The sequence below is a fragment of the Taudactylus pleione genome, unplaced genomic scaffold, assembly GCF_031769625.1.
Source record: "Taudactylus pleione unplaced genomic scaffold, aTauple2 ptg001123l, whole genome shotgun sequence".
In the NCBI taxonomy this organism is placed as follows: Eukaryota; Metazoa; Chordata; class Amphibia; order Anura; family Myobatrachidae; genus Taudactylus; species Taudactylus pleione.
Window position 1 is genome coordinate 4,027,132 of NW_028285524.1, and position 23,829 is coordinate 4,050,960.

Here is a 23,829-nt window from a genome sequence, read left to right on the forward strand (position 1 = left end):
AGTACATAAACTGCAGGGTAAATACCTCCCAACCGCCTGCAAATCAGGACAAATGTGTAGATCACAGTACCTTCATATCGGGACTTTCCTGACACAATTGTGACAGCTGGGATGTGTGGTATAGTTTACAAAATGAAAACAAATGTCTGATTGCTATGGGTAACACCATCTTTGCCTGTGGCACAATTCCTTTAATGTCTCTATATTTGTTTTGATATTTCCTCTGCTGTAGATCATGCAATAATGTACAGTCTATAGAGCATATTCACAGAAAGAACTGTAACTACTGTACTTTAGGGCATAAAAAGCTAACAGGCTCTGTAAGTTGTGTATTTGTTCCTGGCTATTTAACGAATATCAACACTTGATTAATTGGTCTTGACCATGATCTGGATGAATTGAGCCAACATCAGAAGTCACGGAGGAGAAGCGGTGAGAGCGGGAACACACCGGTAAAGGAATGTGGTAAAAGCTGCACGAATGAGCCATTGGGAAGCACAACAGTCAGCTAATTTGCTGCCTTGTTAGGATGGAACCAATTTCATAAAACAGAACAGTGATTGACCGCTCAGGAAGGCGATAAGTGTCATTCAGTTGGTTCAGCTGAACACCCTGGAGCAGAATTACATTTTTACAGTACACAATATTTTCCCTTACTAAACTCATTGCAATACTGCTTCCTTTCTGTCTCGTTGACACTGACGTGTTTGTTTAAACAGGTCAACGATCTTCCAGATTTATGATACATTATGAATGATGAACAGAGGCGTATATCAGCATTACAGAGGCGAGGAAGGTGCATGCCCCTCCCCTCTCCTCACCCATTAAATTCAAGTGTAAGAATAAAATGTGTTTCCAGGGAGCACTTGTCGGAGACTCTGAGCTGCCGTTAATGCCGATTATTTGCTGCAAAATAGGGCAAAGTAAAAACAGTAGGAAAATGACTGAAGATTTTGTCAGGATGATCTAATCTCCAGATAACTTCACATTCCCAACACTGGTTTCTATTCTTTGTAGACTGTGGGCAATGAAAGACATTGGGGTGTATGGACTAAGCCTCAGAGAGTGATAAAATGGATGGAGATAAAGTACCAACCAATCAGCTCCTAACTGTCATTTTTCAAACAAAGGGGTCGATGTACTAAGTCTTGGAGAGAGATAAAGTGGGTGGAGATATAGGCCCTCATTCAGAGGCGCTCGCAAGAAGCGAGCACTCGTTCTGAATGAGGGCGGCCGCTTCTATTTTTAAGTGCGGCCTCCTGATTGCTAGCTAAGTTGTCAAGACCATCGCGACCATCAGGGCTTGCGACGAGACCCTAAGGTTGGGTCTCGGCAGCCCCAGGGAGCTTCCTGCTCTGATCGAGCAGGAAGCTCCCCACTGACATCACTGCTGATGTCAGTGCGGCCGCCCACAAAACGGCAGGCGTTCCTTAAGGAACGCCTCTGCATGTGAAACCATTCCCCCGCCCCGCCTACAAAACGGGCTGAGCTGTCGATCAACATCGACAGCCGGCCCTTTTGTAGTGAGTTCCGGAGCGAGAGAGTTTCTCTCTCGCTCCGGTGCTTGCGCACGTGCAGTGCGGCCTCTGAGCGTGCGCAGGGCCTAAACATCGACCCGGTTGTGAGCGCTCAGCGCTGTATGTAATGTGTTAATGAGGAGAAGACCTGCAGACATAACTGTGATGAAGCTTAAAGAGTGGAGAATAGTCTCAGGTCAACTAGAAGAGTGAAGATGATGTTGAACAAAGAAGGAATGAGTGCAGGGAGTAACACAGCGGGGAAGCAGAGGCATATCAGTGGGTGAGGTTAGTGAACAGACATTTTAATAGACTGCAGAGAAGAGAGACAATTAAGGTTAAAATGTTTGAAATAGTCCAAATGGCAATATGTCATCCATACATTCAAAGAGCTTTTAGTGATTGTATGTAATTGTTATAGAGCTGATAGATGACAGCAGCGAACAGGATTGGGATGTTTAGACAGTGGTAGAATTGTTGAGCACAACAGGAGTTGGGTGCAGCACAAATGCGTTAGATGGATGAAACACAGTGTAACTAACATATAGGCATTTGGTGTGAATGACTTCTGTAGCAGTACCAGAGATGACACAAAGCAGTGGATTGATTAGTACACAAGGAGGTGGACATGTAGCCATCACACTGACAATGAGTGGCGTAGATGCAGTAGAAGGACAAAGCAACCAGTGGAGAGACATTACTCAGTATGTAATCCTTGTTCTTACACTTTTTCTCCCTTTAAAGATCTGATCTATATGATTTTAACACTAAACAAAGTCAACCAATAAACTCCTTATGCATTCTCATCTTCTAGCCATAGACCTCGATGTACTATGTCCATGACCAACATGTTCAACAATCCTACAGAGCAACTTTATTCACTGACCATATGGGCAAAGTGGTGCCTTCAAACTGCCACTCACCCAACCAATATGCCATCGGATGAGTTCTGCAGTTCAGCAACACATCACCACGACATGCTTGCACCTCACTACTCTTCTCTTCCACACCAACATGTCTAACACTGAGAGACTACATCTCGGCTACAGGTGAAATAACCAAAAGCCCTGGTCCAGTTGGGAACATATTTAAAAATAATTTTTGAAGGCTTTGTGTTAAATAATAGCAAAGTTCCAGAAAAGGCTTTGCCTAGATCAGTGACAAATTATTTAGTGAAACAGGGGTCTTCTTCTGGGGGCTGCTACAGCATCTGTTGTTTCATCTGCACAGCTGGAAGACAGTAATAGATAAACCCACCCAACGAGAATCAGGCACTGTGTGAACGGCTCTGTGGCTTCCAGTCTTGTAAAAAGACAGGGGAGAAAAAATCAGATAGGTAGCAGGGGGTATTATTATTCAACACATGGAGAGTACTCTCAATGTGCAATTTTCTGTAACTACTGTATCCTTTGAAGGCAAAGGAAAAGGTATTAATTTTACACAGTTACACCTCTGGGTCTGACATTTTCCACCAAGCAGGAACACTGATTCTTGTTACCACTGTATGATGGAAATGACAAGACACTGTACAGACCTCATGTTAGAACAGGGTAAACATCTTCATGACTTAGAGCCTGAGTTACGCAATTGTTGCCACCAGTGAAATATTCATATCCATGACATTGGGTATTATACAGTAGAGCATTTAACGAGATCTAGTAGGGGGTTAGGGTTCCGGTATGACACTTGTTTTATATATAGTGCACCATGATGTAGGTAATTATATTTTGACTGATCCTCTTGCCTCATCCACGATTCCAGAAGCTAGCAGGTGCCAGTCAATTCAATTGTTGATTACTTTGTGTTCTTAGATCAAAAGTCTAATCCAACAACAGTACAGTGTGTGCAGTGACTCATTCAGTTTGCTTTTATGTAACACAGAGTCAGTTCCTGAGTCCTAGTTCTGGGTGGGGCACCAGTGACCTTCAGTTGTCCTTGCTGTCTCCATAATCGTTGCTCAAAACGATGAGTATCTGTTCCTCACAGTTCTTCCGCAGGTCTCTATTTAGATCAGTCCAGTTCATTGCGTGGATTTTGGGTTCACTGTATCGACAGGCCAGGTAACGCAGGGAAGTGCGACGGAGGCTGATTCTAGGTTCTCCCAGCAGATAGCTGCACCTTGGACTCAAGGCATCAAGTTGAGACAATACTAAGCCAGCTTTCCTGAGAAAAGAAAACAATACAGACCAACTATGACAATTATGTCTATGTTACATTTCATTTCAAATGGATATATTGCATTTTATATAACTATTTAGTACTCATCTCACCTAAGCATAACAGACAAACAAGTTTTGGTGTAGAACCAAAATCTACATAAACATCTGCAAACCTGTCTTTGTAAGAGATGTAAAGAGGAAGAGAGATTAAATTAAAAACATATTAAAGCTATGAAACAATAAAGTGACCAGGGCTATAGAAATTGGTTAAAACAGAACTTGATAAATGTTGCTTTCTCTATTCAAATCTGCACCCAGGTTCTGTAAGTCTTCTCCTGCTCTTCATATAACATTACAGGGGCGGATTTACCATAAGGCAACCTAGGCGCCGCCTAGGGCTCGTCGGGTCCTAAGGGGCCCCGTGGCCACCCCCCCCTCCGAAATCTGGCCCTGGGGAATAGTCTGCTGCTCTGTGTCTGAACTGCTGCTGCTTGCAGCCTAGGACCGGCCGGGGGGAAATATCATACACACACGTCAGGGCTCTGACTCTGCCTCTACCATGCAGGGGGGAGGAGGACTCGGAGGCAGAGTTACAGTCCTTCAGCTGGCAGACAGCCCAGGGATGTGAGTTCAGCCAGTCTCCTCTGCTGCCCCCCGCATTGTAGCCAGCCCCCCTCTCCGCAGCAAAACCCCCCTTTCTCCCCACAGCCTCCGCTGCTGTACTAGCCAGCCCTGCAGTCACCATACATGTTGTTTGTCTGAGCTGCCTCTTCTATTGCAGCCAGGCATTGTAGCCAGGGGAGGGTTAGGGTTAGGCACCGGGGAAGGGGAGGTTAGGGTCAGGCACTAGGGGGGAGGTTTGGGTTTGGCACCAAAGAGGGGTTAGGGTAGGGATAGAGGGAGGGAGGGTTAGCATACCGACCAACAAGTGTCGGTATGTTAACCCTTTCGAGATGCCGGTATCAGGATTCTAAGTGCCGGGATCCCAAGCCCCGCCATCTCATACAGATTCCATATATATATATAGATAAAATGATGTGTGTATATAATATGATGTGTGTATCTTGCTCCATCGACACCTACTGTAATATATGCACAGGATTTTTTGAGGGAGGGGGGCCCCAAACCACTATCTTGCCTAGGGCCCCATAAGGTCTAAATCCATCTCTGATAACATACAATAGTCATTAGTTTAATTCTTCAGTCTTTACCTTGAATTCACATTATCTGATTTAATATGAATGAGTTCCGCTGTGCATGTGCGAGCTGGGTCACCCGTACGCAGATCCTGCCCCAGAGAAGTGGTAAATTAAACCAGCAAGCCCTGAGCCCGTGTTGCTGAGACAACTGACTATTGCACAGCTGCTCAATCTTATTTTATTCATATAAAAAGCATGGTTATCACTGCTTGTTAGTAAATAGGCCCCTCAGTGATAAGCTTGAGATAAGCCAAGCTAATCACTGGCACACTTAATGCTTACTTTCAGATACAAGTTCTTGGTTTCTTTACTTCTATTAGCTAAGGGTCCTTCAGTAACGTCAGTGACATTTTAACAGGCCACTAAACCCCTAAATGGAAACTTTTAGATATGAGCCATGAAGGTAAAATGCATTGTCCATGTGTTATTCACCGTCTGCTTGTTTAGTAAGAGAATTAACTTTCACCTTACATATAAATCTGCTACAGACCAGTGAAAAAAAGCTGGAAGGATAAATTTAGTTAATAGAAAGACGGTAGCTATTTCATGTATTTTATTTATCAAAGTCATACACAGCATTTGAAATACATTAATTGCAAACATTGGCCTGTCTGGCTATTTAATGTGCATTTCTTCATAAATAGCTTTGAAACCATTTTATGACCTGGTCCAATACTATTAATCAAGAGCCGTAACTAGACTTTTTGGTGCCCTGTGCCAGAAAGACCATTGACGCCCCCCTCATAATGCACCCAAAAAGGGCCAGGGCTTCATGGGGAAGGGCCAGGGAAGAGATATGAGAGGCCAGGAGATGCTGGGGATGAAATAAGAGGAAGCTACAAGCAAGAATGAGAATAAACATAAATTTGTCAGGCGCAAACAGCTCCCCTGACCTGTGGTGCCCTGTGTGATGGCACCGGCTGCACTACCCTAGCTATGGCCCTGCTATTAATATTCATAAAACAGTAACCAATCAATGCGCCTAATCATTTGACCACTGATGAGTCACATTAATTATTCCTGATTAATTGGTAGACTTCATCTTCATCCATGTTGGTTCAGTCACAAAATGGCTGCTTCTATTGTGTATATACTTTTTGCTCATCCATGTTGGTTCAGCAACAAAATGGCTGCTGCCACTGTGCAATACCCCCGCTCAGCTGTGTCTTTGAGAGAAGGAATGAGAAGTAATGGTGCCCACACACATACCGACTTGCTCCCAATCAGCCGATGTACACGATTTCCCCTGAACTCTCCCCAGCAGTCGTGGTCACGATTTGGAGTTAAAAATGTCCAATCTGACTAAAGATCTATCTTGCAGCCAATGCATTGTATCCCAGATTGGCTAATCTGCCCTACAGCACGGCAGATCTGAAGATGCGAGGTACGACGAGCGGGGACGCGCATCGGCATCGTGATCAAGAGTAGAAACTCACGATTTGGCCATTTTTTACATTATCTGTCGTCACGATTCGTCTAAATCGGCCAAACTGGATGAAAAGTCGGTATGTGTGTGGGCACCTTTAGGACTGTTTCACTTAAATATTCTTTCCAGGATTTTGATTGCATTTTGAATGTCTCTAAATATCCACAGGGACTTATTTAGAAGAAAAAAAACCCTAAACTTATGCTTGCGATTTTTAATTTACTACCCAGCTTCCAAAATGGGGTCTCTGTATTTTTTATGGTTGCAAATGCTGTAGAAAAATAAGCTGTAAGTGTTCAAAAGTCCAAGGAAAAACAACCCTGTAAACAAGCCATGACGCATCCACTTCTCTATATTTAAACCGCATTCAACAAGACAAAGCTTAATTGCATTTTCTAAAAACAATAGGTGGCTGTAATTGACAGCAATTTAGTTAGTTTGTTAAAATATTCACGTGCCTCACAAACCTCAATTGAAACAAACTACAGGCATGTAAAATCCTTGCTTTAATGGAACAAAGGACAGAACAAGGCTCTTAGAGGCCTATTTATCAACAAATATTTGTGGGATATCCTCCAAAATATTAGTTTTTGGCAGGTACCCACAAATATAAAGGTATCCCCAGGATGTATGTACAGGGGACAGCGGCAGTTATCGGAGATATCAGATATGGCCGCCCTCCTTTTTTGACCGCAAAAGCACCTTCCTTAGGTTGGCACCGCTAGCTAACACCATCTTCATAATGCACAATTGACCAGGGGAGGGATCCGTTGGCGATGGCCGCCTGCACATGCGTGGTCAGGATACCGCTCATACGTAAGTAACGTGGTAGGATGCTGGAGGAGGAGTGAAGTGACCGCATTAGACATCTCTTCACTTCTAACCAAAGATGGTTTAAGAGAGAAGGGGGACCGTGTGCAGCCTCCCTGTGGGCCCCCTCCTCTGGGGCAGTAGACTATCAGGGGTACTCAATATGGGAGCGAAAACATTGTTTTTGCGTTAATATCGGAAGTATGACGTCATTATCGCAGGTTTTACTTTTACACTGTATTCAATTTCAAAGACTTATCGCAGTTTTGAAAAGTCTTTGATAAAAAACGGGGATAACTTTTCACCATTGAATAGGTGTCGAAAAAAAGTGCAGAATTGGGGTTTAGGGGTGCAGGCTTAAAAAAAATAGCCTGCACCCCTGGGAATGACATTTAAAAAAGAACTGTGTCAAAAAAAGTATTAAAAAAAAATAGGGACACCCCAAAAAATTAATTTAAAAATTGGGGTGAAAAAAAAAATGGGAAAAAATTGTTTAAGAATAGGGAAATAGGTTCAGGGCTATTCTGCATGTAGGCGGCAGGTGTATTCTAGAATAGAATTATAGCGGCAGGTGCACAAATGCAGCATTTTTAAAAACTTACTTTAGGGACTTATGCTAGTACCCATTTTCATGTACCCCAAATTTGATGGGACCACTTAAAAAAATGAAAAAAATAACTTAAGTGCTCTTCTGCATCACTTCTTCAATATCGGGAAAAAAAACACCTGCTGCGGCTATTTAAATCCCCGACTTTCAATTAAAGGCTAAAACGGGGGTGCCCATAGTGTTCCCCCATGTTTTTAGAACTTTAGGAGGGTCTTACAATTTTTTTAAGGAAAAATTCGTAACTTTACGCAAATCCAACTTCGGAGTTTCCCGTTTTCGTTAATTTTATATTGAATACAGGGATAAGCGGGAGCGCGCCCGATACTTTAATGCAGGTAAAAACTCTGATATGAAACGTTAACTTCGACAGTGAAGTTAACGTTTCATATTGAATACCCCTCTATGGCTTGGTGCAGAGTCTGCTGTGCTTGTGCAGCTCTCTGGGAAAATGGCTGCCATACCTTATTCCCTGGGATATCTCTAGTGTGAAAATCACCAGGAAAATGTCCGCTGTGATTTTTGCTGTTGTGCAGCTCCGGGCCGCCAGCAGACGCAGGACTCTGGAGACCGCAGCGTGAACCCATATCGTGCCACGTCGCAGGCAGGAAAAGAGGGCCAAAATAGGCCACACCGTGATCCAAGCCAACCACACACATATTTGATGAGTCCACACCCTAGCCAGCAGGCCATACCCTTTATTTGCTGCTAAAAATCAGGGAAGAACAGAAAATAGGGATTGTGTATAAAAAAGAAATGTAAAGATTATTTTTGTAATTATTTTTTAAGAAGCTAAAGCAGCAACTGCCATTAACAATCTTTTATGACAAAGCACCCACATAAACAGGCCTGAGATGTAAAATAAAGTATATACCTGGGCCCTAGCTCATCTTCACAACGCCAGGTGAACTCCCCAAAACTCTGGAAGTGCTGGTTGTAGTGGAATCGTACACGGTGTAGGCTGGGGGACCCCAGTTCCAGCAGGGTGTTGTATGCGGTCTGCTGTTCTTTACCACTGGTGTAACCATTGAAGAGGTTGTAGATCTTATCAGCCACCTCTGGGAAAGGGGGTAGAGTAATCAACACAACACAGTAAAATATACATCGCTTGCTTAATAGCGCATATCTTGCAATCCATTGCCAGCGTAATGTCCACACGGATTCGGATTAGTTGTTATTTCTCACAATTTTTCCCAAACTCATTTATTTTTCTTTTAACAGCGGAGATTAAAAGTACTACACAAACCGTACAGGAAATGCATCAAGACAAAACAATAACCCATTTTAAATGTTCTCGATCATCTTTAACAGTTTATTAACTTCAGTCTTAATTATATTTAATTGGTTTGCCATAGCAGCTAAACTTCATGGATCGCTGTAACAAGTATCACTGAATATACAAAATATAGCAGTTAAGGTCATGTAACTGAAGGAAGAACATTCAGGCAATTTATAACATTTAATTAATTAGAATTGCCAAGCAATTCGCTCGCAGTTGCTAGAATGTTTTTAGGCGTTTGGGGATTTCATGAGGCAGAACCATTCCTGGGCTAGGTAATCAAGCCTGTCGTGATGAGCTGCTAGTAATGAAACATACATTCTGGGGGCTCATTATATGTTGGGGGTGCTGGATGCAACAGACTTAACCAGGCGTCCTGTGGCATTGCCATAGCGATGGAGCACAGATCTAGGGCTCATTCACCTATTTGCGCTGGTAAAGCACATGAATATTACAGTGCATTTAGTAATGTGTTTTTAACTGTTTTTTTATATAACAATATAATCTATTCTACTGGAGCTGCATTAACACATGAGACATCGCCTGCTGCTTTTTTTTTTATTTTAAATTCAGTGTTACACTTTGAGAATGGAAATCTGGAAACCATGTCTGCACTGTTGACTATTTATTGTCATTTTCATGCATTTACTATTGTATATAAAGGGCCTGATTCAGACCCATGCGCAAGCGCATAGTGCTCGCAAGCGGGTCGATGGTGGCCCAGTGCGCGCGCATGCGAGCCCCGAAGCGAGTGAGACCTTCACTCGCTCCGGAGCTCACAGCAAAACAGGGCGGCTGTCGATGTTGAAAGACAGCTCACCCCGTTTTGTAGGCGGGTAAGGGGGGTGTCTGAACAAACGGAGGCGTTCCCGAAGGAACGGCTGCCGTTTGTGGGCGGCCCTACTGACATCACTCGTGATGTCAGTAGTGAACTCCTGCTCTATTAGAGCTGGAAGTCCACTTGGCATTGCGAGTGCAGAGACCCTACCACAAGGGTCTCCTTACAAAGCCGATGGTCACGATAATCGCGACCATCGCCAGGCCACTCGCACAAGCTGTGGGTGGTCACCCACAGCTGTGCGAGCGGCCTGGAGGCCGGAATTAAAAAATATAGGGACGCCCTGATTCAGAGCGAGCGCAGGCAAATAGCGTGCGCCTCTGAATCAGGCCCTAATTCCAGTTGGGTTACGTACTGTACATCACCGATGGCGTGAGATCTTCGCATGCACTGGTGCCGCATCTCGTTCTGCAAGATCGCTCACAGTGCCCCCTAAGCTTCGGCCATTTGGGGGTGAGAACTGGGCGGCGACGGACAGCTTTCTCAAAAAATGGGGGCATGTCGGAGCTGCTTTCGAGGCATGCCTGCACCTTCCGATGCAGCTTCACTAGCCCAGGCAGCGTGAAAACACTGCCCATCCTGAGTAACCTGAGGGAGCCCCTGTCTCTGCACGTGAATGTTAATATATATATTCAGGCTGTATATAATTTCTTATTGCCTTTGAATAGTGGCAATAAGAAATTATAATTATCAGGTCTGAAACACGATAATTGATAATTATGTCCCTAATTCTTATTCCAGTGGAGATAGTTACAGTATAATGACAGCAGCAATGATGAAAAAAGACACTACCTAACAATACTATAAAGGAAACAGAGACATCCGCTTCTAATAAATGCCAAAGGAATAAATCAGAACGTAAACCACAGTAAATAATTAAACTGCTCAGTGCACATACAGTATACTGTACACTACAAACTCTGATCTCTTAGCAAAAGTCTCCCATGATTGATAAAGACATACTACTTCTATTTTTATTAAATTAATTTGTAATCTTGGAGTGGGAGAGTGCACTGACGCCTGTCCGGGATACCAGTTATCCTTATTATAACATAGTAATCATATTTTTCTTTTACTTCTTAGGTTTGTTCTTTTTTTTGTGATGCATGTTAGATGTTTTTCTTTTAACATCCTCTACCTATTAATTTATTTACAGCCCAGAGCACTTAGTTATGAAATATGTACAAGGTGGTGGATGGTTCGGAGTCATCCTCAGTACAATATCCTAACTTATACTGAGTATGTACTGCTCTGTCTAAGAACCTGGAAATACTCTGAGGACAAACATGGAATCGTATGCAGGAGCACTGTACTGGCTTTAATGTGATCCAATGCATAAGTGTACAAGAAACATTACAGTCATTCCCCTAGATGCCGTGTTGACCTTGTATCGCAGGAGGCTTCAGACAAGTGTGTATAATGTATTTACTACTACATACATAAAACATTTAACAACAACCAGAAATGCACAGCAAAGATAGAGGAATGCATAACAATCAGCACAAATATATCAGCATCCAAAGTTATACATACACACACACACACACATATGCAGAAACGGTGGCACCCGGGTGAAAAAGTTAGATACACATGCAGGTAAACACCAACGTTTTGATGCTCCTTTAATTTATAGTCATCAGTATCACCGATGACGATGCATTAAAGGAGTATTGAAATGTTGGTATTGACCTGCACAAGTATCTGACTTTTTCATCCGAGTGCCGCCATTTCTGCCTGTATATTTGGGCTGCTACTTGGAGTTCCCATGGAGGGCACTGGGCCATTTTTTTTTTTCTAAAAATAGTTTTTGGAACCTTACTGTGGACAATTCTAATTTATATTGAAAAGTGTAGATTTGTTGCCTTAGAAATAAGCCAGGCTTCCCTACTCTACAACTGCATGAACCCATACTGTAAGTAAGCATGGACCAATTAGTATATTCAGCTCCCGCAGTTCTACATAAGCAATGAAACAGGATGAAGAGGTCAAATAAGGAAAGAATGTTCCCTAAAAGCACTAGACAAAATATAAACATTATTGGTTTGCTAGAGACCGTATACCTGTCAACATTCCCATTTGGAATATTAGTTCTAATTAGGCTCTACCCCAATCCACAACTTGGACCACTCATACCAAACCCATTTGAAGGTGGGGTCACAGATCATTCCGGTTGGTCACTGCGGGCATTGCATTTGCATTGGTGAAGGTAGCATTGCTTATGGGTGTGCCTGGTTCTTATTTCAGAAGACCACCATCACATTGCTTATGATATTTTATTATTATTTACTACTTTATGTAAAGCAGGAAATAAAGTCATAATTACTAGAGTCCTATTAGATAAAAGCACTATGTAAATACAATTTTTATCGCTTACAGGGGAAAAGTTAGATTTGACTTTTTCATTAATGGTGTTTTGTCTTGTCACATGGCTTATAATGCATCCGGTTTGGTAAAGCATATCTCATGTATCTGTTAAGAGGTGATTGGAACAAAGACCCACAGATCTCTTGAGTAGGGATGGCCATCAGCCATTGATGGTTAGCAACCATCAATGCTTTATTGCCGATGGTAGATGGTTTCCCTATCATGGTGGAAACCCGAAGCTGCGCATCATGGGGGAAACCAGATGCAGTTACATCGATGGTGAAGGTCCGACAGCAGAGGTGTGCTAATACGCAGCACAGTTTGCACACACGTGAGCACCAACCATCGATGGTACAACCACTGATGTGTTTTTTTTACCATCGTCAGAAAACTATCAACCTTCAATGCTTCTACGTACAACCTTACTCTGTAAAAGTAATTCAAGAAAAGTCTCAAGACTGTCAGTATAAAAACAAATATGAAATTATGTAAAATAAAGGATCTATGATGTTCATTTCTATGATTATATACAAAACTGTCTAACCAGCCTGATTACTAAAGCAAAAGATTCTATACAGACAACTGTGTCCACAAACATAGCAATATTAATCAATGTCGATGATTGAAAAATTAATAAAAGAAATGTGTGTGGACACAATTAGAATACAATGTCCTAGGTTATATTATGCATAATAACGGTTACCTTGCGACTTTACATCATCCACCTCCGGGCAGGGCATGCGTACGGTCATGTGACTTGGCTCGGAGCGCCTGCCTGTGTTATCAACTCCCCATAACGTGAACCTGGTCAGGAGAGGAGATAATCTCGAATTACATTGATCACTGCACATAACATGCTGGGAGACTGACTATATGGAGGAACAATATGGGTTAAGTTATAGGGGGGATTTGAAATAGTCTGTGATGCAGGCTGCAAATGATTACGGACTCCAATTTAAATAGCAGACCCCCCAGGTGGGTTGCAAAGCTTATGATACTTTGGCCAAACCAACACCTCCACTTGAATAAATATTACCAAAGATGATTAAATGGGAGCAATATGAAAAGATTAATTTACCAAACCAGGGTTATTAACAGGCCCACAAGCCCTAAGGCATCAGTATGTCACCCGTTAAATAATACAGGGACTATTAATAGCAAAATCTATTAACCTTTTTTTCCCACAATGCTCCATAATAACTCACTTCAGTGATTCACTTTACTAATGCTAAAGATGGTCAATTTAAATGAAAATAGATTCAGAGCACTTTAACTGGCAGGGTCTGACTCCATTATTTCCCTGGTAATCAAGTAAGTCTGGGATGCCGCAGAGGACTCACATGTAGGAAGTGTCAGACTCCAGGCAGCGGACGACAATCGATATCACCGAGGAATGTTTGTCGGGTACCTGAGCCGGCATCACACATGGAGCTTTGGCTCCTGAGATGATATCTTCCACAAAGCTCAGCACTGTCTCTGTAATATGGAAACGTGAGAGGAGAGCAGGGAGAGATTGGTGTGGGATGGGGTTACAGATGGAAATGACAGCTATGCGTATATAAAACATCACACCAAATAAGAAGTATTTATGTCACTGGTTCTAATTCATGAGGAGTAACAATTTAACGTAATGGGAAATCTTTTTAAAATAAATCAGTTTTCTTCTGATGATTCTCCCCTTTAATATGCCTATATTTGTGGGAATGGTCTATGTCAGACTAATGTCTTCACTAGCAATAGTTATCTTGCACAACCTAACACCTGCAGGTTATAAGGAAATAGACTGACAAACAAAAACAGGTTAAGTGGGATGTACTGTATCTACATGCATGGCAATTCAATATGAATGGGGATCATTAATCCCTACTAACACACACAAATCCTGGTTTACAGTTAAAAGCAAAGATGCTACATTTGGGTACGTGCAAAACGTGACTGTGCACTTATGTTTCTATGGATGGAAAAGCCAATGTATTTATGTATATATATATATATATATATATATATATATATATATACACATATATATATATATATATATATATACATATATACATATACATATATATATATATATATATGTATGTCTGGTGCAAAGATGAGCTGTCAGCATCATCAACTAAGAAACTTGCACCAGGCCTAAGGGAGGCACAAAGATATACTCCTCCTAAAGGGCATATCTTAAGTATACTGTATGTGTAAGTTAAAGTCTGATGCATCCCTAAGGGATGCTGTTAACTAGCATCTCTGCAACCGTACTGTACTGAACCTGCACGTAAACCTTCCTGGCTCTCTCCCAGTGGACACCAGTATGAGAAATGCTCAACTGAAAATACAGAAGTATGATAGCGCAATGCTGCAAATCTTATGCATGTCACAGTTTAACTCTATTCAGGTGGTTGAAGCAAACATAGGGCAGGGACCATGATGTGTTCCTTTGCAATACAATAAACTAAAAAAGTGCTGCCCTGAAAAACAATCTCCTGCCATGGGCGTTGATACCTGTCTCCATTTTGGAATGATCCATTCTATCAGCAACCTTCTCCTGGCTAATGAGATAGTCCACTATCCGCGCTCCAATGGGGGATTCTGAATGCAACCACTCCAGCACCAGGAGTGAACTGCTAGGTTCCTGCAGCATGGACAGATGCAGCCTGGGAAAGAAGGGAGAGAGAGACTTGCAGCCTGACTGACTGAAGAGAAATGAACGATACACTTCTAATTAAGTCACAACATGGCGCACCCACGAAATGAGCAGTTCTGTGCCCAAGCCCGCCAGATACCTGGAAGGTCACATTGGATGGGCTCTGTCATTTAGTGGGTGTTTTGAATGACTAGCCCTGGAGGTTAAAGGTATTCCCATCCCTCCCAGATACATCAAACAGTGACATCAATTTAAGATCTGTTCTGCCAGAAAATAACACCAAACACTGCGATTACACCTTTACCAAGTTATTACTGCTACCTGAGATATATACTGATTTTTATAACTTGACATACACATGCAGAATACAGTAAGTCAGACCAGTGGCATCACTAGGGGGGTGTGGGCCGCATCTCGTTGCACCATTCATGGGGGTGAGACCAACATAGCTAAGCAGCTCCCAGAGTGCAGGGGAAGCCCCCCAGTGTGACCAGAATGGGGGCGTGATACATGGTCACGCCCCCCAAAATGGTATACATCAGGGGGCTGTGGCCTCGTGGGCACAAGTCCACACCCACTTTGACTGAGTGCTGCACCGGGTGTGACCACCACCTGTAGTGATGCCACTATGGCAGACGGTTTGTCCATTTTGATCAAACTAGCCAACCACTTTACAGTATGTAGCCCCAAATGGATTAGATCCAGCAGGACGGAAAAGTAAGCAGTAAGATGACTAACATTTGTGTTTGTGTGGTCACCTGCTGGTAAGTGTTAGGGAATATGTGCAGTCAATTGGCCTGCCACTATGTTAAAGTAGAATATACTGGTTTCTATATATCCTTCTGCGATTTTTAATATAGGGTCCTAACAGGATCAAAAACAGACCAAGACTACATTTCAGCTATGACATCGCAGGCCCAGCCCCTGTGTATGAATATAGCTAGCAATACAGATAGTATTTCCATAGAGCAAGTCTGACAAGCTGTCACTCACACTGTGCCTATTTAACTAACTGTGAACACTGCAGTTATTTCATGTGTATCATTCAACTAGGAATTTATAATATATTAACGTAAATAGTGGTTTGTTTGTTCTTCAGGTACAAAAATCTTTAATAGTGATTGTGAAGTGATGTTTAATGAAGATTATCTAGTCACCGAATAATACAAACAGCTTTCAACTTATCAGATAACTTATCAGTTATTGATATTTCCAACAACAGATCCCATTTACACATGTATTAACGTGTTTGTGGGTTGATTATCCAAATTTACATATAGTAGATTAAATAACTTTAGGGAATCAGTTATTGCTGCTTGAAGTGTTTTGGACGCTGTGTTTGTAGAGGTTTACTTTGTATACGTTGTAAGATGTCAGAGTACATTAAAGTGGTTTTCCATCTTTAGATAACTTTGATTGATTGGCTAGTCCATGCCATTCCTCAACTTTTACTAAATACATTGTTCTATTACTCTGACATAATTCATATCCAAGTGCTACAGACATAAATAACTCTGCCAGGGTTATATAAATCACTTGGTAAAACAACATACAAAGGAAGATAGAAACAATGTATTTAGGAAAAGTTGCAGATGGTGAAGAGCAAAGGAATAGACTGATGTCTAAAGTTGGAGACAAGCTCTGCACAAGCTCTAATGATGCTCTCCAGAACTGAGCGATTCTTCAGACCTCACCTGGTCCATTGCTGTAAAAACCAGTTGTCAGTATTTAAAAACCAGCTTTGTGTATAATTCCTTCAAGGTACATGGGGATCTTTGTAGGCTACATCCAGTGGAATTGGTATGAAATACTGATGGACGGTATGCCGGCTGTCTGTACACTGCCAGCGGCATCCCGATGTTTCAAATCCCGACAGGGGAATGGTGAGTAATGTTACCCTGTCCTATTTAACCCCTAACCCTCCTTTCCTGCACCCTCATACTAACCTTCCCTACTCCGCACACTAACCCTTCCGGTAAGTGCCTAAACCTAACCCTCCCCCCTTAGTGCCTAACCCTAACCCTCCCCCCTTAGTGCCTAACCCTAACCTCTGCCCTGTGGTGCCTGAACCTAACCCCCCCCTGTCTAGAGCCTAACCCTAACCTCCCCCCTCCCGCAGCCTAACCCTAATTCCCCCTGGGGCGCCTAAACCTAACCCCCCTAGCAACTGATACTTACCTTTCCCCATTCTCCTTACGAATTGGGATGCCGTCTGCCGGTGTTCTCACGGCGATTGGGATTCTGGTGCCGGGGTTCCAGCAGACGGCATCCCAGTTGTCGGGATCTTAACCACATCCCACATCCAGTCCCCCATAAAAAAAGAGGCCATGTTCCTTATGGTATAAATTAAAATGTGTTTTTGATTTTAACCTCTCTCCTAGGGGTAAATTTACTAAAGTGAGAGTTTTTAGAATTGGAGAGTGAGAGTTTTTAGAATTGGAGAGGTTGCCCATAGCAACCAGATTCTAGCTATTATCTTCTAGAAGGTGCTAGTTAAATGTTGAGTAGAATCTGATTGGTTGCTATTGGCAACATCTCCACTTCTAAAAACTCTCACTTCAGTAAATATACCCCCTAGTGTTTTCCAATGTCTGGACTTGCTGTGACTCCCGATGTATCCTACATACTGTTCTGGTATGAGGTTCTGCATACAATGTGTGTGGCACTACAATAAAGAAAATCACTGCCAGTTCGGAATGCTAGAGGTCTGTAGATTGCATGATTTCTGGTACAGTCATTGTACTGCTTTGAACTTAGGCCCAGATTTATCAACGAGTGATGTTCTTGTTATCACTTGTTACTAATCTTAGATGGTGCACCAACCAATCAGCTCCTGTCATTTGTTTGCAAAATGGCAGTTAGAAGCTGATTGGTTGGAGCAGCATTTAAGATTAGTAACGAGTGATAACAAGAATATCACTCGTTGATAAATCTGGGTGAAGTTTAAAACAGTCATGGAGCTTGTTCTGACACCACAAGACTATGGTGGGAAGGAAAGTATTGTTTGTGGGTTCCTGATCCAACCTGTAGTGCAGTAGTAAGATATCTATATCTATCCAGCTGTTGTGGAACTACACATCCCAGCAGGCCCTGTCACAACAGCTGGAGAACATCGGATTGCCAATGCCTGCTCTATAAATTGCATTATTGAATAATGTATGTACTTAGTTAATTTATTCATTAACTTATCATTTATCTAACCAATTGAACAACAGAAATCAGAAATGCAAGATCACAGATGAGATCATGGGTAAAACAAAGAGCATTACAGAGAATGAAACATTAATTCGGAGAAGGGGCTCAGTGGCACATACAGCTTACAAAATAGGTTTAGTAGGCTGTGATCCATAACTTAATAAAAAGAAAATGATTGCTCATATCCCACAAAGCTCAGAGGTGTGTGAAACAGAACATGAGAGAGAGAGAACTGTCGGAACATAATTATCAATAAAACATGTTTTATTAGATCATATAAAAGATGAGACGGCTACAAACAATAGTCCGTTAGGGAGTCAGGATCTGTGACATGTCACAGCCCTGAGCCCGCACTAAAGATGACAGCAATCTGAGAGAGGTGGTGAAAGGACTGCGGGAGAGAATTACGTATGTGGATGAATATAAAGGACAGAAAAGAGCCAGGAATAGGACACACATCTCCTGCAGGATAGAAACAGCATGAGAGAGTATGACACGGCAGCTCTAGCTGCAGACATAATCTAAAATGTGGAACCTTACACAGGCTGAGGTAGAGGGGCACAGGTTGGAAGTCCATCCACACCAAAAGCAGTAGAGTCGCAGCGACACCAATCCTCAATTACGTCCCCGCGGCCAGAGCACCAGAGAGAGCTGAGCACCGCTTCCTGCAGCAACTGAGAGACAGACAGACAGACAGCTGAGCACAGAACCCTGCAGTAACAGAAAGACAGACAGACAGCTGAGCACTGAACCTCACAGTAACAGGCAGACACACAAAACAACATCGCATGCAGGTGCAAATAAGCAACCATCTAAACACATAAATTAGTAGTCCTACAGTTACACACCGATAAGTCACCATAGAGCACTACAATGAGATAGCCAGATAAATCCCTATAGAGCACTAAAGTTACATAGAGACAGACAAATCACCATAGAGCCCTACAGCTACACAGTCACACAGGTCACCATAGAACACTACAATGAGATAACCTCTAAGTCACTATAGAGCACTAAATTTACATACAGACAAATACGTCACCATAGAGCCCTACAGTTACACACAGACAGCTAAGTCACCATAGAGCCCCACAGTTACACACAGACAGATAAGTCACCATAGAGCCCTACAGTTACACACAGACAGATAAGTCACCATAGAGCCCTACAGTTACACACAGACAGATAAGTCACCATAGAGCCCTACAGTTACACACAGACAGATAAGTCACCATAGAGCCCTACAGTTACACACAGACAGATAAGTCACCACAGAGCCCTACAGTTACACACAGACAGATAAGTCACCATAGAGCACTGCAGGTATACACAGATAAGTCAACATAGAGCCCTACAGTTACACACAGACAGATAAGTCACCATAGAGCCCTGAAGTTACACACATATAGATAAGTCACCATATAGCCCTACAGTTACATGCAGACAGATAAGTAACCATAGAGCCTTACAGTTACACACAGGTAAGTCAACATAGAGCACTGCAGTTATACACAGACAAGTCACCATAGAGTCCTACAGTTACATACAGACCATACTCATCTACTCTCCTGGAACATCATAGTCAGGAAACTTACAGTTGCTCATGGACAGCTCATTCAGCATGAAACACTGAAGCTGCACATGCTGGTCAATAATAAGTGCTGCAGTTGCACATAAATGAATAACAAGAGGCTGCATAAGCCTGAAGGAAATTAAACCCTGATGTGGTGTTTGATGTATTTACATGGAAAATTGGTTTTAACTAGGAAAGGGTGAATATGTATGTGTGGTGTTTGGTGGAGTCACTGGGATTTAGGGGTGGATTGTTTGGTCATGGTTATATAGGAAGTTGATCACTACCTTCAGGTCTCTTTGTCCTGCTGGATATTAACAAGGAGAAGTTGTTTTTATTGCTTTTCGTTCTATTGATTACTTGCTATCCCAGAGGAGCTTTGTACGGTCACATTTCGTGAAGGCATATGGACGTGGCACCCTGTTGAGAAAGACTGAGGTGAAGCTGGCCTTCCACCATCTGCCATCACATTTCTGTTCCTTTCAGTTTATGGGATTAATGCTTGCTGATAGCTACTATATAGATAAATGGGGATGTACTTAGTATGCCGGCGTACAGGATGCCAGCCACCGAAATCCCGACCCAGGACTAAAGATAGGTGTCGAAATCCCAATGCCAGTTTATATCCCGATGCTGGAATCTTGTCAGCCGCCATCCCAAAGGTACACCGTGGTGTCTTAGCTGTGGGGTGGGGGTTGGGAAGAGTTAGGTTTAGGCACCACATGGAGGCTAGGGTTAGGCTTTGGGGGGGAGGTTAGGGTTAGGCATTAAGGGGGGACAGTTAGGTTTAGGCACCAAGGGGGGAGGGTTAGGTTCAGGGACTAACGGGGAAGGTTGGGGTGCAAGACAGGAGGGTTAGAGGGAAAAGGGGGGAGGGTTAGTATACTTACCCAACCTCTGTTGGCATACTGAGCACCGGGATGCCGCTGTCGGCATTTTGATAGCAGGCAAACCCGACTGCCAGTATTTTATACCCCACCCAGATAAATGCCTGCACCTCTCTTGTGCCTTCTTTGAAGATTTCAATCCCTTCCTCTTTGGACATCATGGCTGGGACAGACGAGTAGGGAGTGGCCAATTATCTTGATGATTTCCTGATGGTGGGGCCATCTGATTCTTCTCTTCATTTGGATCAAATGTTTTTGGACCGTGCTTTGTTCCAGCATTTTGGTGTGCCAATTTCTAAGAAGAAAACTTAAAGGCCTATGACCTAACCTATTTGGGTATCAAGATTGATACCATGGATTGTTGTTCTCCATAGAGAAGTTTATCAGATTGAAGGATTGTGTCACCATCTTTTGTATGTCCCAAAGGATGACCTAGCTGTAAGTCTATTTTTTTTTTACCTTTACACTTTCCTTGCAAGATACCTTCCTTGTCAGGGCTAGTTGATGATACCAACCTTATAGGGAATTTTGGATACCACCCTTTTTGGGATTCAAGGTGGCGTTAAAGTTGAAAGGGGATGGCTGCCATGTTTGCCAGGGTTGTGCTATAAGCACCCTTTTTGTTGATTAGGTAGTGCTTTCTTTGCCACCAATTTTATTTTTTAATAAAGTTTTACCCCTTTTTTCCATTAGCATTTTTCTTAGTCTTTATTTCAACTTTTGATTTTTATTATGTTATTTACATGTTTAGAAAAAGACATACTCCATTAGAGGTTTAATTATACCACATACTTCTGTGGCTACACACAGAGAAACAGATCAACATACTGTAGAACCTGATGTGTAAATAAATCAGCACAAAACCCTGCAACTACTGTACAGATGCAAGGATATGTCAACATAGACCAAAACAAAAAACACCAACATAGAAACCTGCAATTACATATGGAAACAGATGTCAACATAGAACAACACACACAGACACATCAATTTAGAACCCTGTAATTACATATGGAAGGATATGTCAACAAAGACCAACACAGACAAACAAATATATATAGAACCCTACAAGCAGACACAGAAAGATATGTCAGTTTAGACCAACACAGGCAACATGTCTACACAGAACCCTGTAGTTATACATGGACAGATATACCACCATGTATAGGTTTTATGGACATATATTATGTATACACCACACCATACAGTTATACCTAAATGGTCATTAAGACCTAAAGCCATTGAATAAGGACACATAGAACAACCAGACAAACTGGACCTATAACAGATTAACAATACATATGTTCTGGTCCTAAAAGTAGATACAATTGTGCATATGTGGCTGGTGTTATTGGGCTAGGACTGAGACCACAAAAGGCCAAATTCATCTAAGAAAAAAACGAAGCCAAATTGTATTGCCAAATGTGGAACCATTTAGAAAACTTTGCCAATCTCTTCTCCACAATCTTGGATGTAGCTCTATTTGTTAATTGTATGTGGATGAGACTAATGCAATGATAATTATTAGAATTATTAAAACATAAAACTAGCAACAACAAAAAAAATATGGAAATAAATCAGACAAACAGACAAGATTGATTAAATGTTAGTGATTCCCAAAGAGTAAATACGGTCAGGACACCAACTATATAAATATTTATACTGTGTCTTACACTGTAGTTGATGTCTTGACCATTTTACACTTTGAGAATCACTAACATTTAATATACATAAAAAAATATCCTTTTGCAGTTATGCTACATGTATAACCAACTAAACATAATATTGTGCCATTTGCAAATATGGTCTGTAAATTGTACTTTTTGCTGCAGTTTTAGCCTCTTCTCTAGTGAATTTGATGTTCATTATGGGAACTGCACTGGTATGTGAAGCTCCTGTACACAAGACAGGGCCATTGGGAATTAAAAATAAAAAAGGAATTGATTGGGCCATTGTAAGGTTGTTTTAAGCATTAAATGGATAATGCAAAAAACAAGATTAATAGCTATAGCTATAAACTGATAGAGTTAATTATAAACATGTCCTTTATGTCCCCAATTAAAAAAATCTCTCTTTTAATTTATTTACTGCTTAGATGTATTTACTGTTGCACAGATAGATATGAGGAAATATTCCACATTTCAATTTGTGTAATCGTGATATTGGGCCAACGCTTCTACTTTCACCAAATTGATTCATAAATCTTTCATTAATAGTTAAAAAAAATAATTTAGAAAGAAGTTCATTTATAAAATTGTTTATATATGGGATAATATAGCCAATACTGTGAAATATAATTATATTAAAAGTAATTGAGGAATTACCTGAACATGCAGAGAGAGCAGGTATTAGGTGCTTTTATATATCACTCTGAGATGACTTATAATGACCCTTATATTTCAAAGTAGAGGGGGTTTTATTAATAACATCATTTTAGACAAACAAAATAAATAATTTCATATATTAGGCTCCACTGCATTAAATTGTGCTTTGGTATGATTATTTTTGGGCTACCTGTGAAATTTGAGAGGATTCTGTGTTGGTTTGCTGCATATATAATAATAATAATCCTGGCACCAGAATCCCGACCACCGGCATCCCGTAGGTAAGTATAGGGGTTAGGGGGAAGGTTAGGCTTAGGCACCAGGCAGGGGGAGGTTAGGGTTAGGCACTAAGATGGGAGGTTAGGGTTAGGTACTAAGGAGGGAGGGCTAGGGTTAGGCACTGGTGAGGGGGAAGTTAGGGTTAGGCACTAAGATGGGAGGTTAGGGTTAGGCACTAAGGAGGGAGGGCTAGGGTTAGGCACCGGCGAGGGGAAGGTTAGGGTTAGGCACTAAGATGGGAGGTTAGGGTTAGGCACTAAGGAGGGAGGGCTAAGGTTAGGCACCAGCGAGGGGAAGGTTATGGTTAGCCATTAAGTTGGGAGGTTAGGGTTAGGCACCGGCAGGGGGAAAGTTAGAGTTAGGCACTAAGGGGGTAGATTAGCGTTAGGCACTGGGGAGGGAGGGTTAGGGGTAAGGGTTAGTCTTACCTTACTTACCTAAGGGTGTTGGGATTCTGACTGTCGGGATGCTGCTGTCAGTATTCTGACCAGCGGCATCCCGACCGCCAGGATCCCATACCAACCTCTTTTTGCTTTGCTCCTAGCTCTGAACCATCCCCAGAATATGAATAAATGTGACTTATAATGACCCTTATATTTCAAAGTAGAGGGGGTTTTATTAATAACATCATTTTAGACAAACAAAATAAATAATTTCATATATTAGGCTCCACTGCATTAAATTGTGCTTTGGTATGATTATTTTTGGGCTACCTGTGAAATTTGAGAGGA

General features: G+C 42.0%; 1 protein-coding gene across 2 annotated transcripts in view; it reads right to left on the minus strand.

Annotated features, from left to right (window-relative positions):
* Window positions 1–1,340: 1,340 nt before the first annotated feature.
* The window catches only part of ASTN1 (astrotactin 1), a 408,165-nt gene continuing 385,676 nt past the window's right edge, over window positions 1,341–23,829 (minus strand). For both annotated transcript variants that reach the window (XM_088461906.1, XM_088461905.1), the window contains exons 18-23: window positions 18,576–18,709; window positions 14,699–14,850; window positions 13,537–13,672; window positions 12,900–13,000; window positions 8,590–8,773; window positions 1,341–3,680 (exon numbers count right to left, since the gene is read on the minus strand). In XM_088461906.1, the coding sequence (XP_088318032.1) occupies window positions 3,443–3,680; window positions 8,590–8,773; window positions 12,900–13,000; window positions 13,537–13,672; window positions 14,699–14,850; window positions 18,576–18,709 (945 nt within the window). In that variant the 3' untranslated portion in view covers window positions 1,341–3,442. The remainder of the gene's footprint in view (window positions 3,681–8,589; window positions 8,774–12,899; window positions 13,001–13,536; window positions 13,673–14,698; window positions 14,851–18,575; window positions 18,710–23,829) is intronic.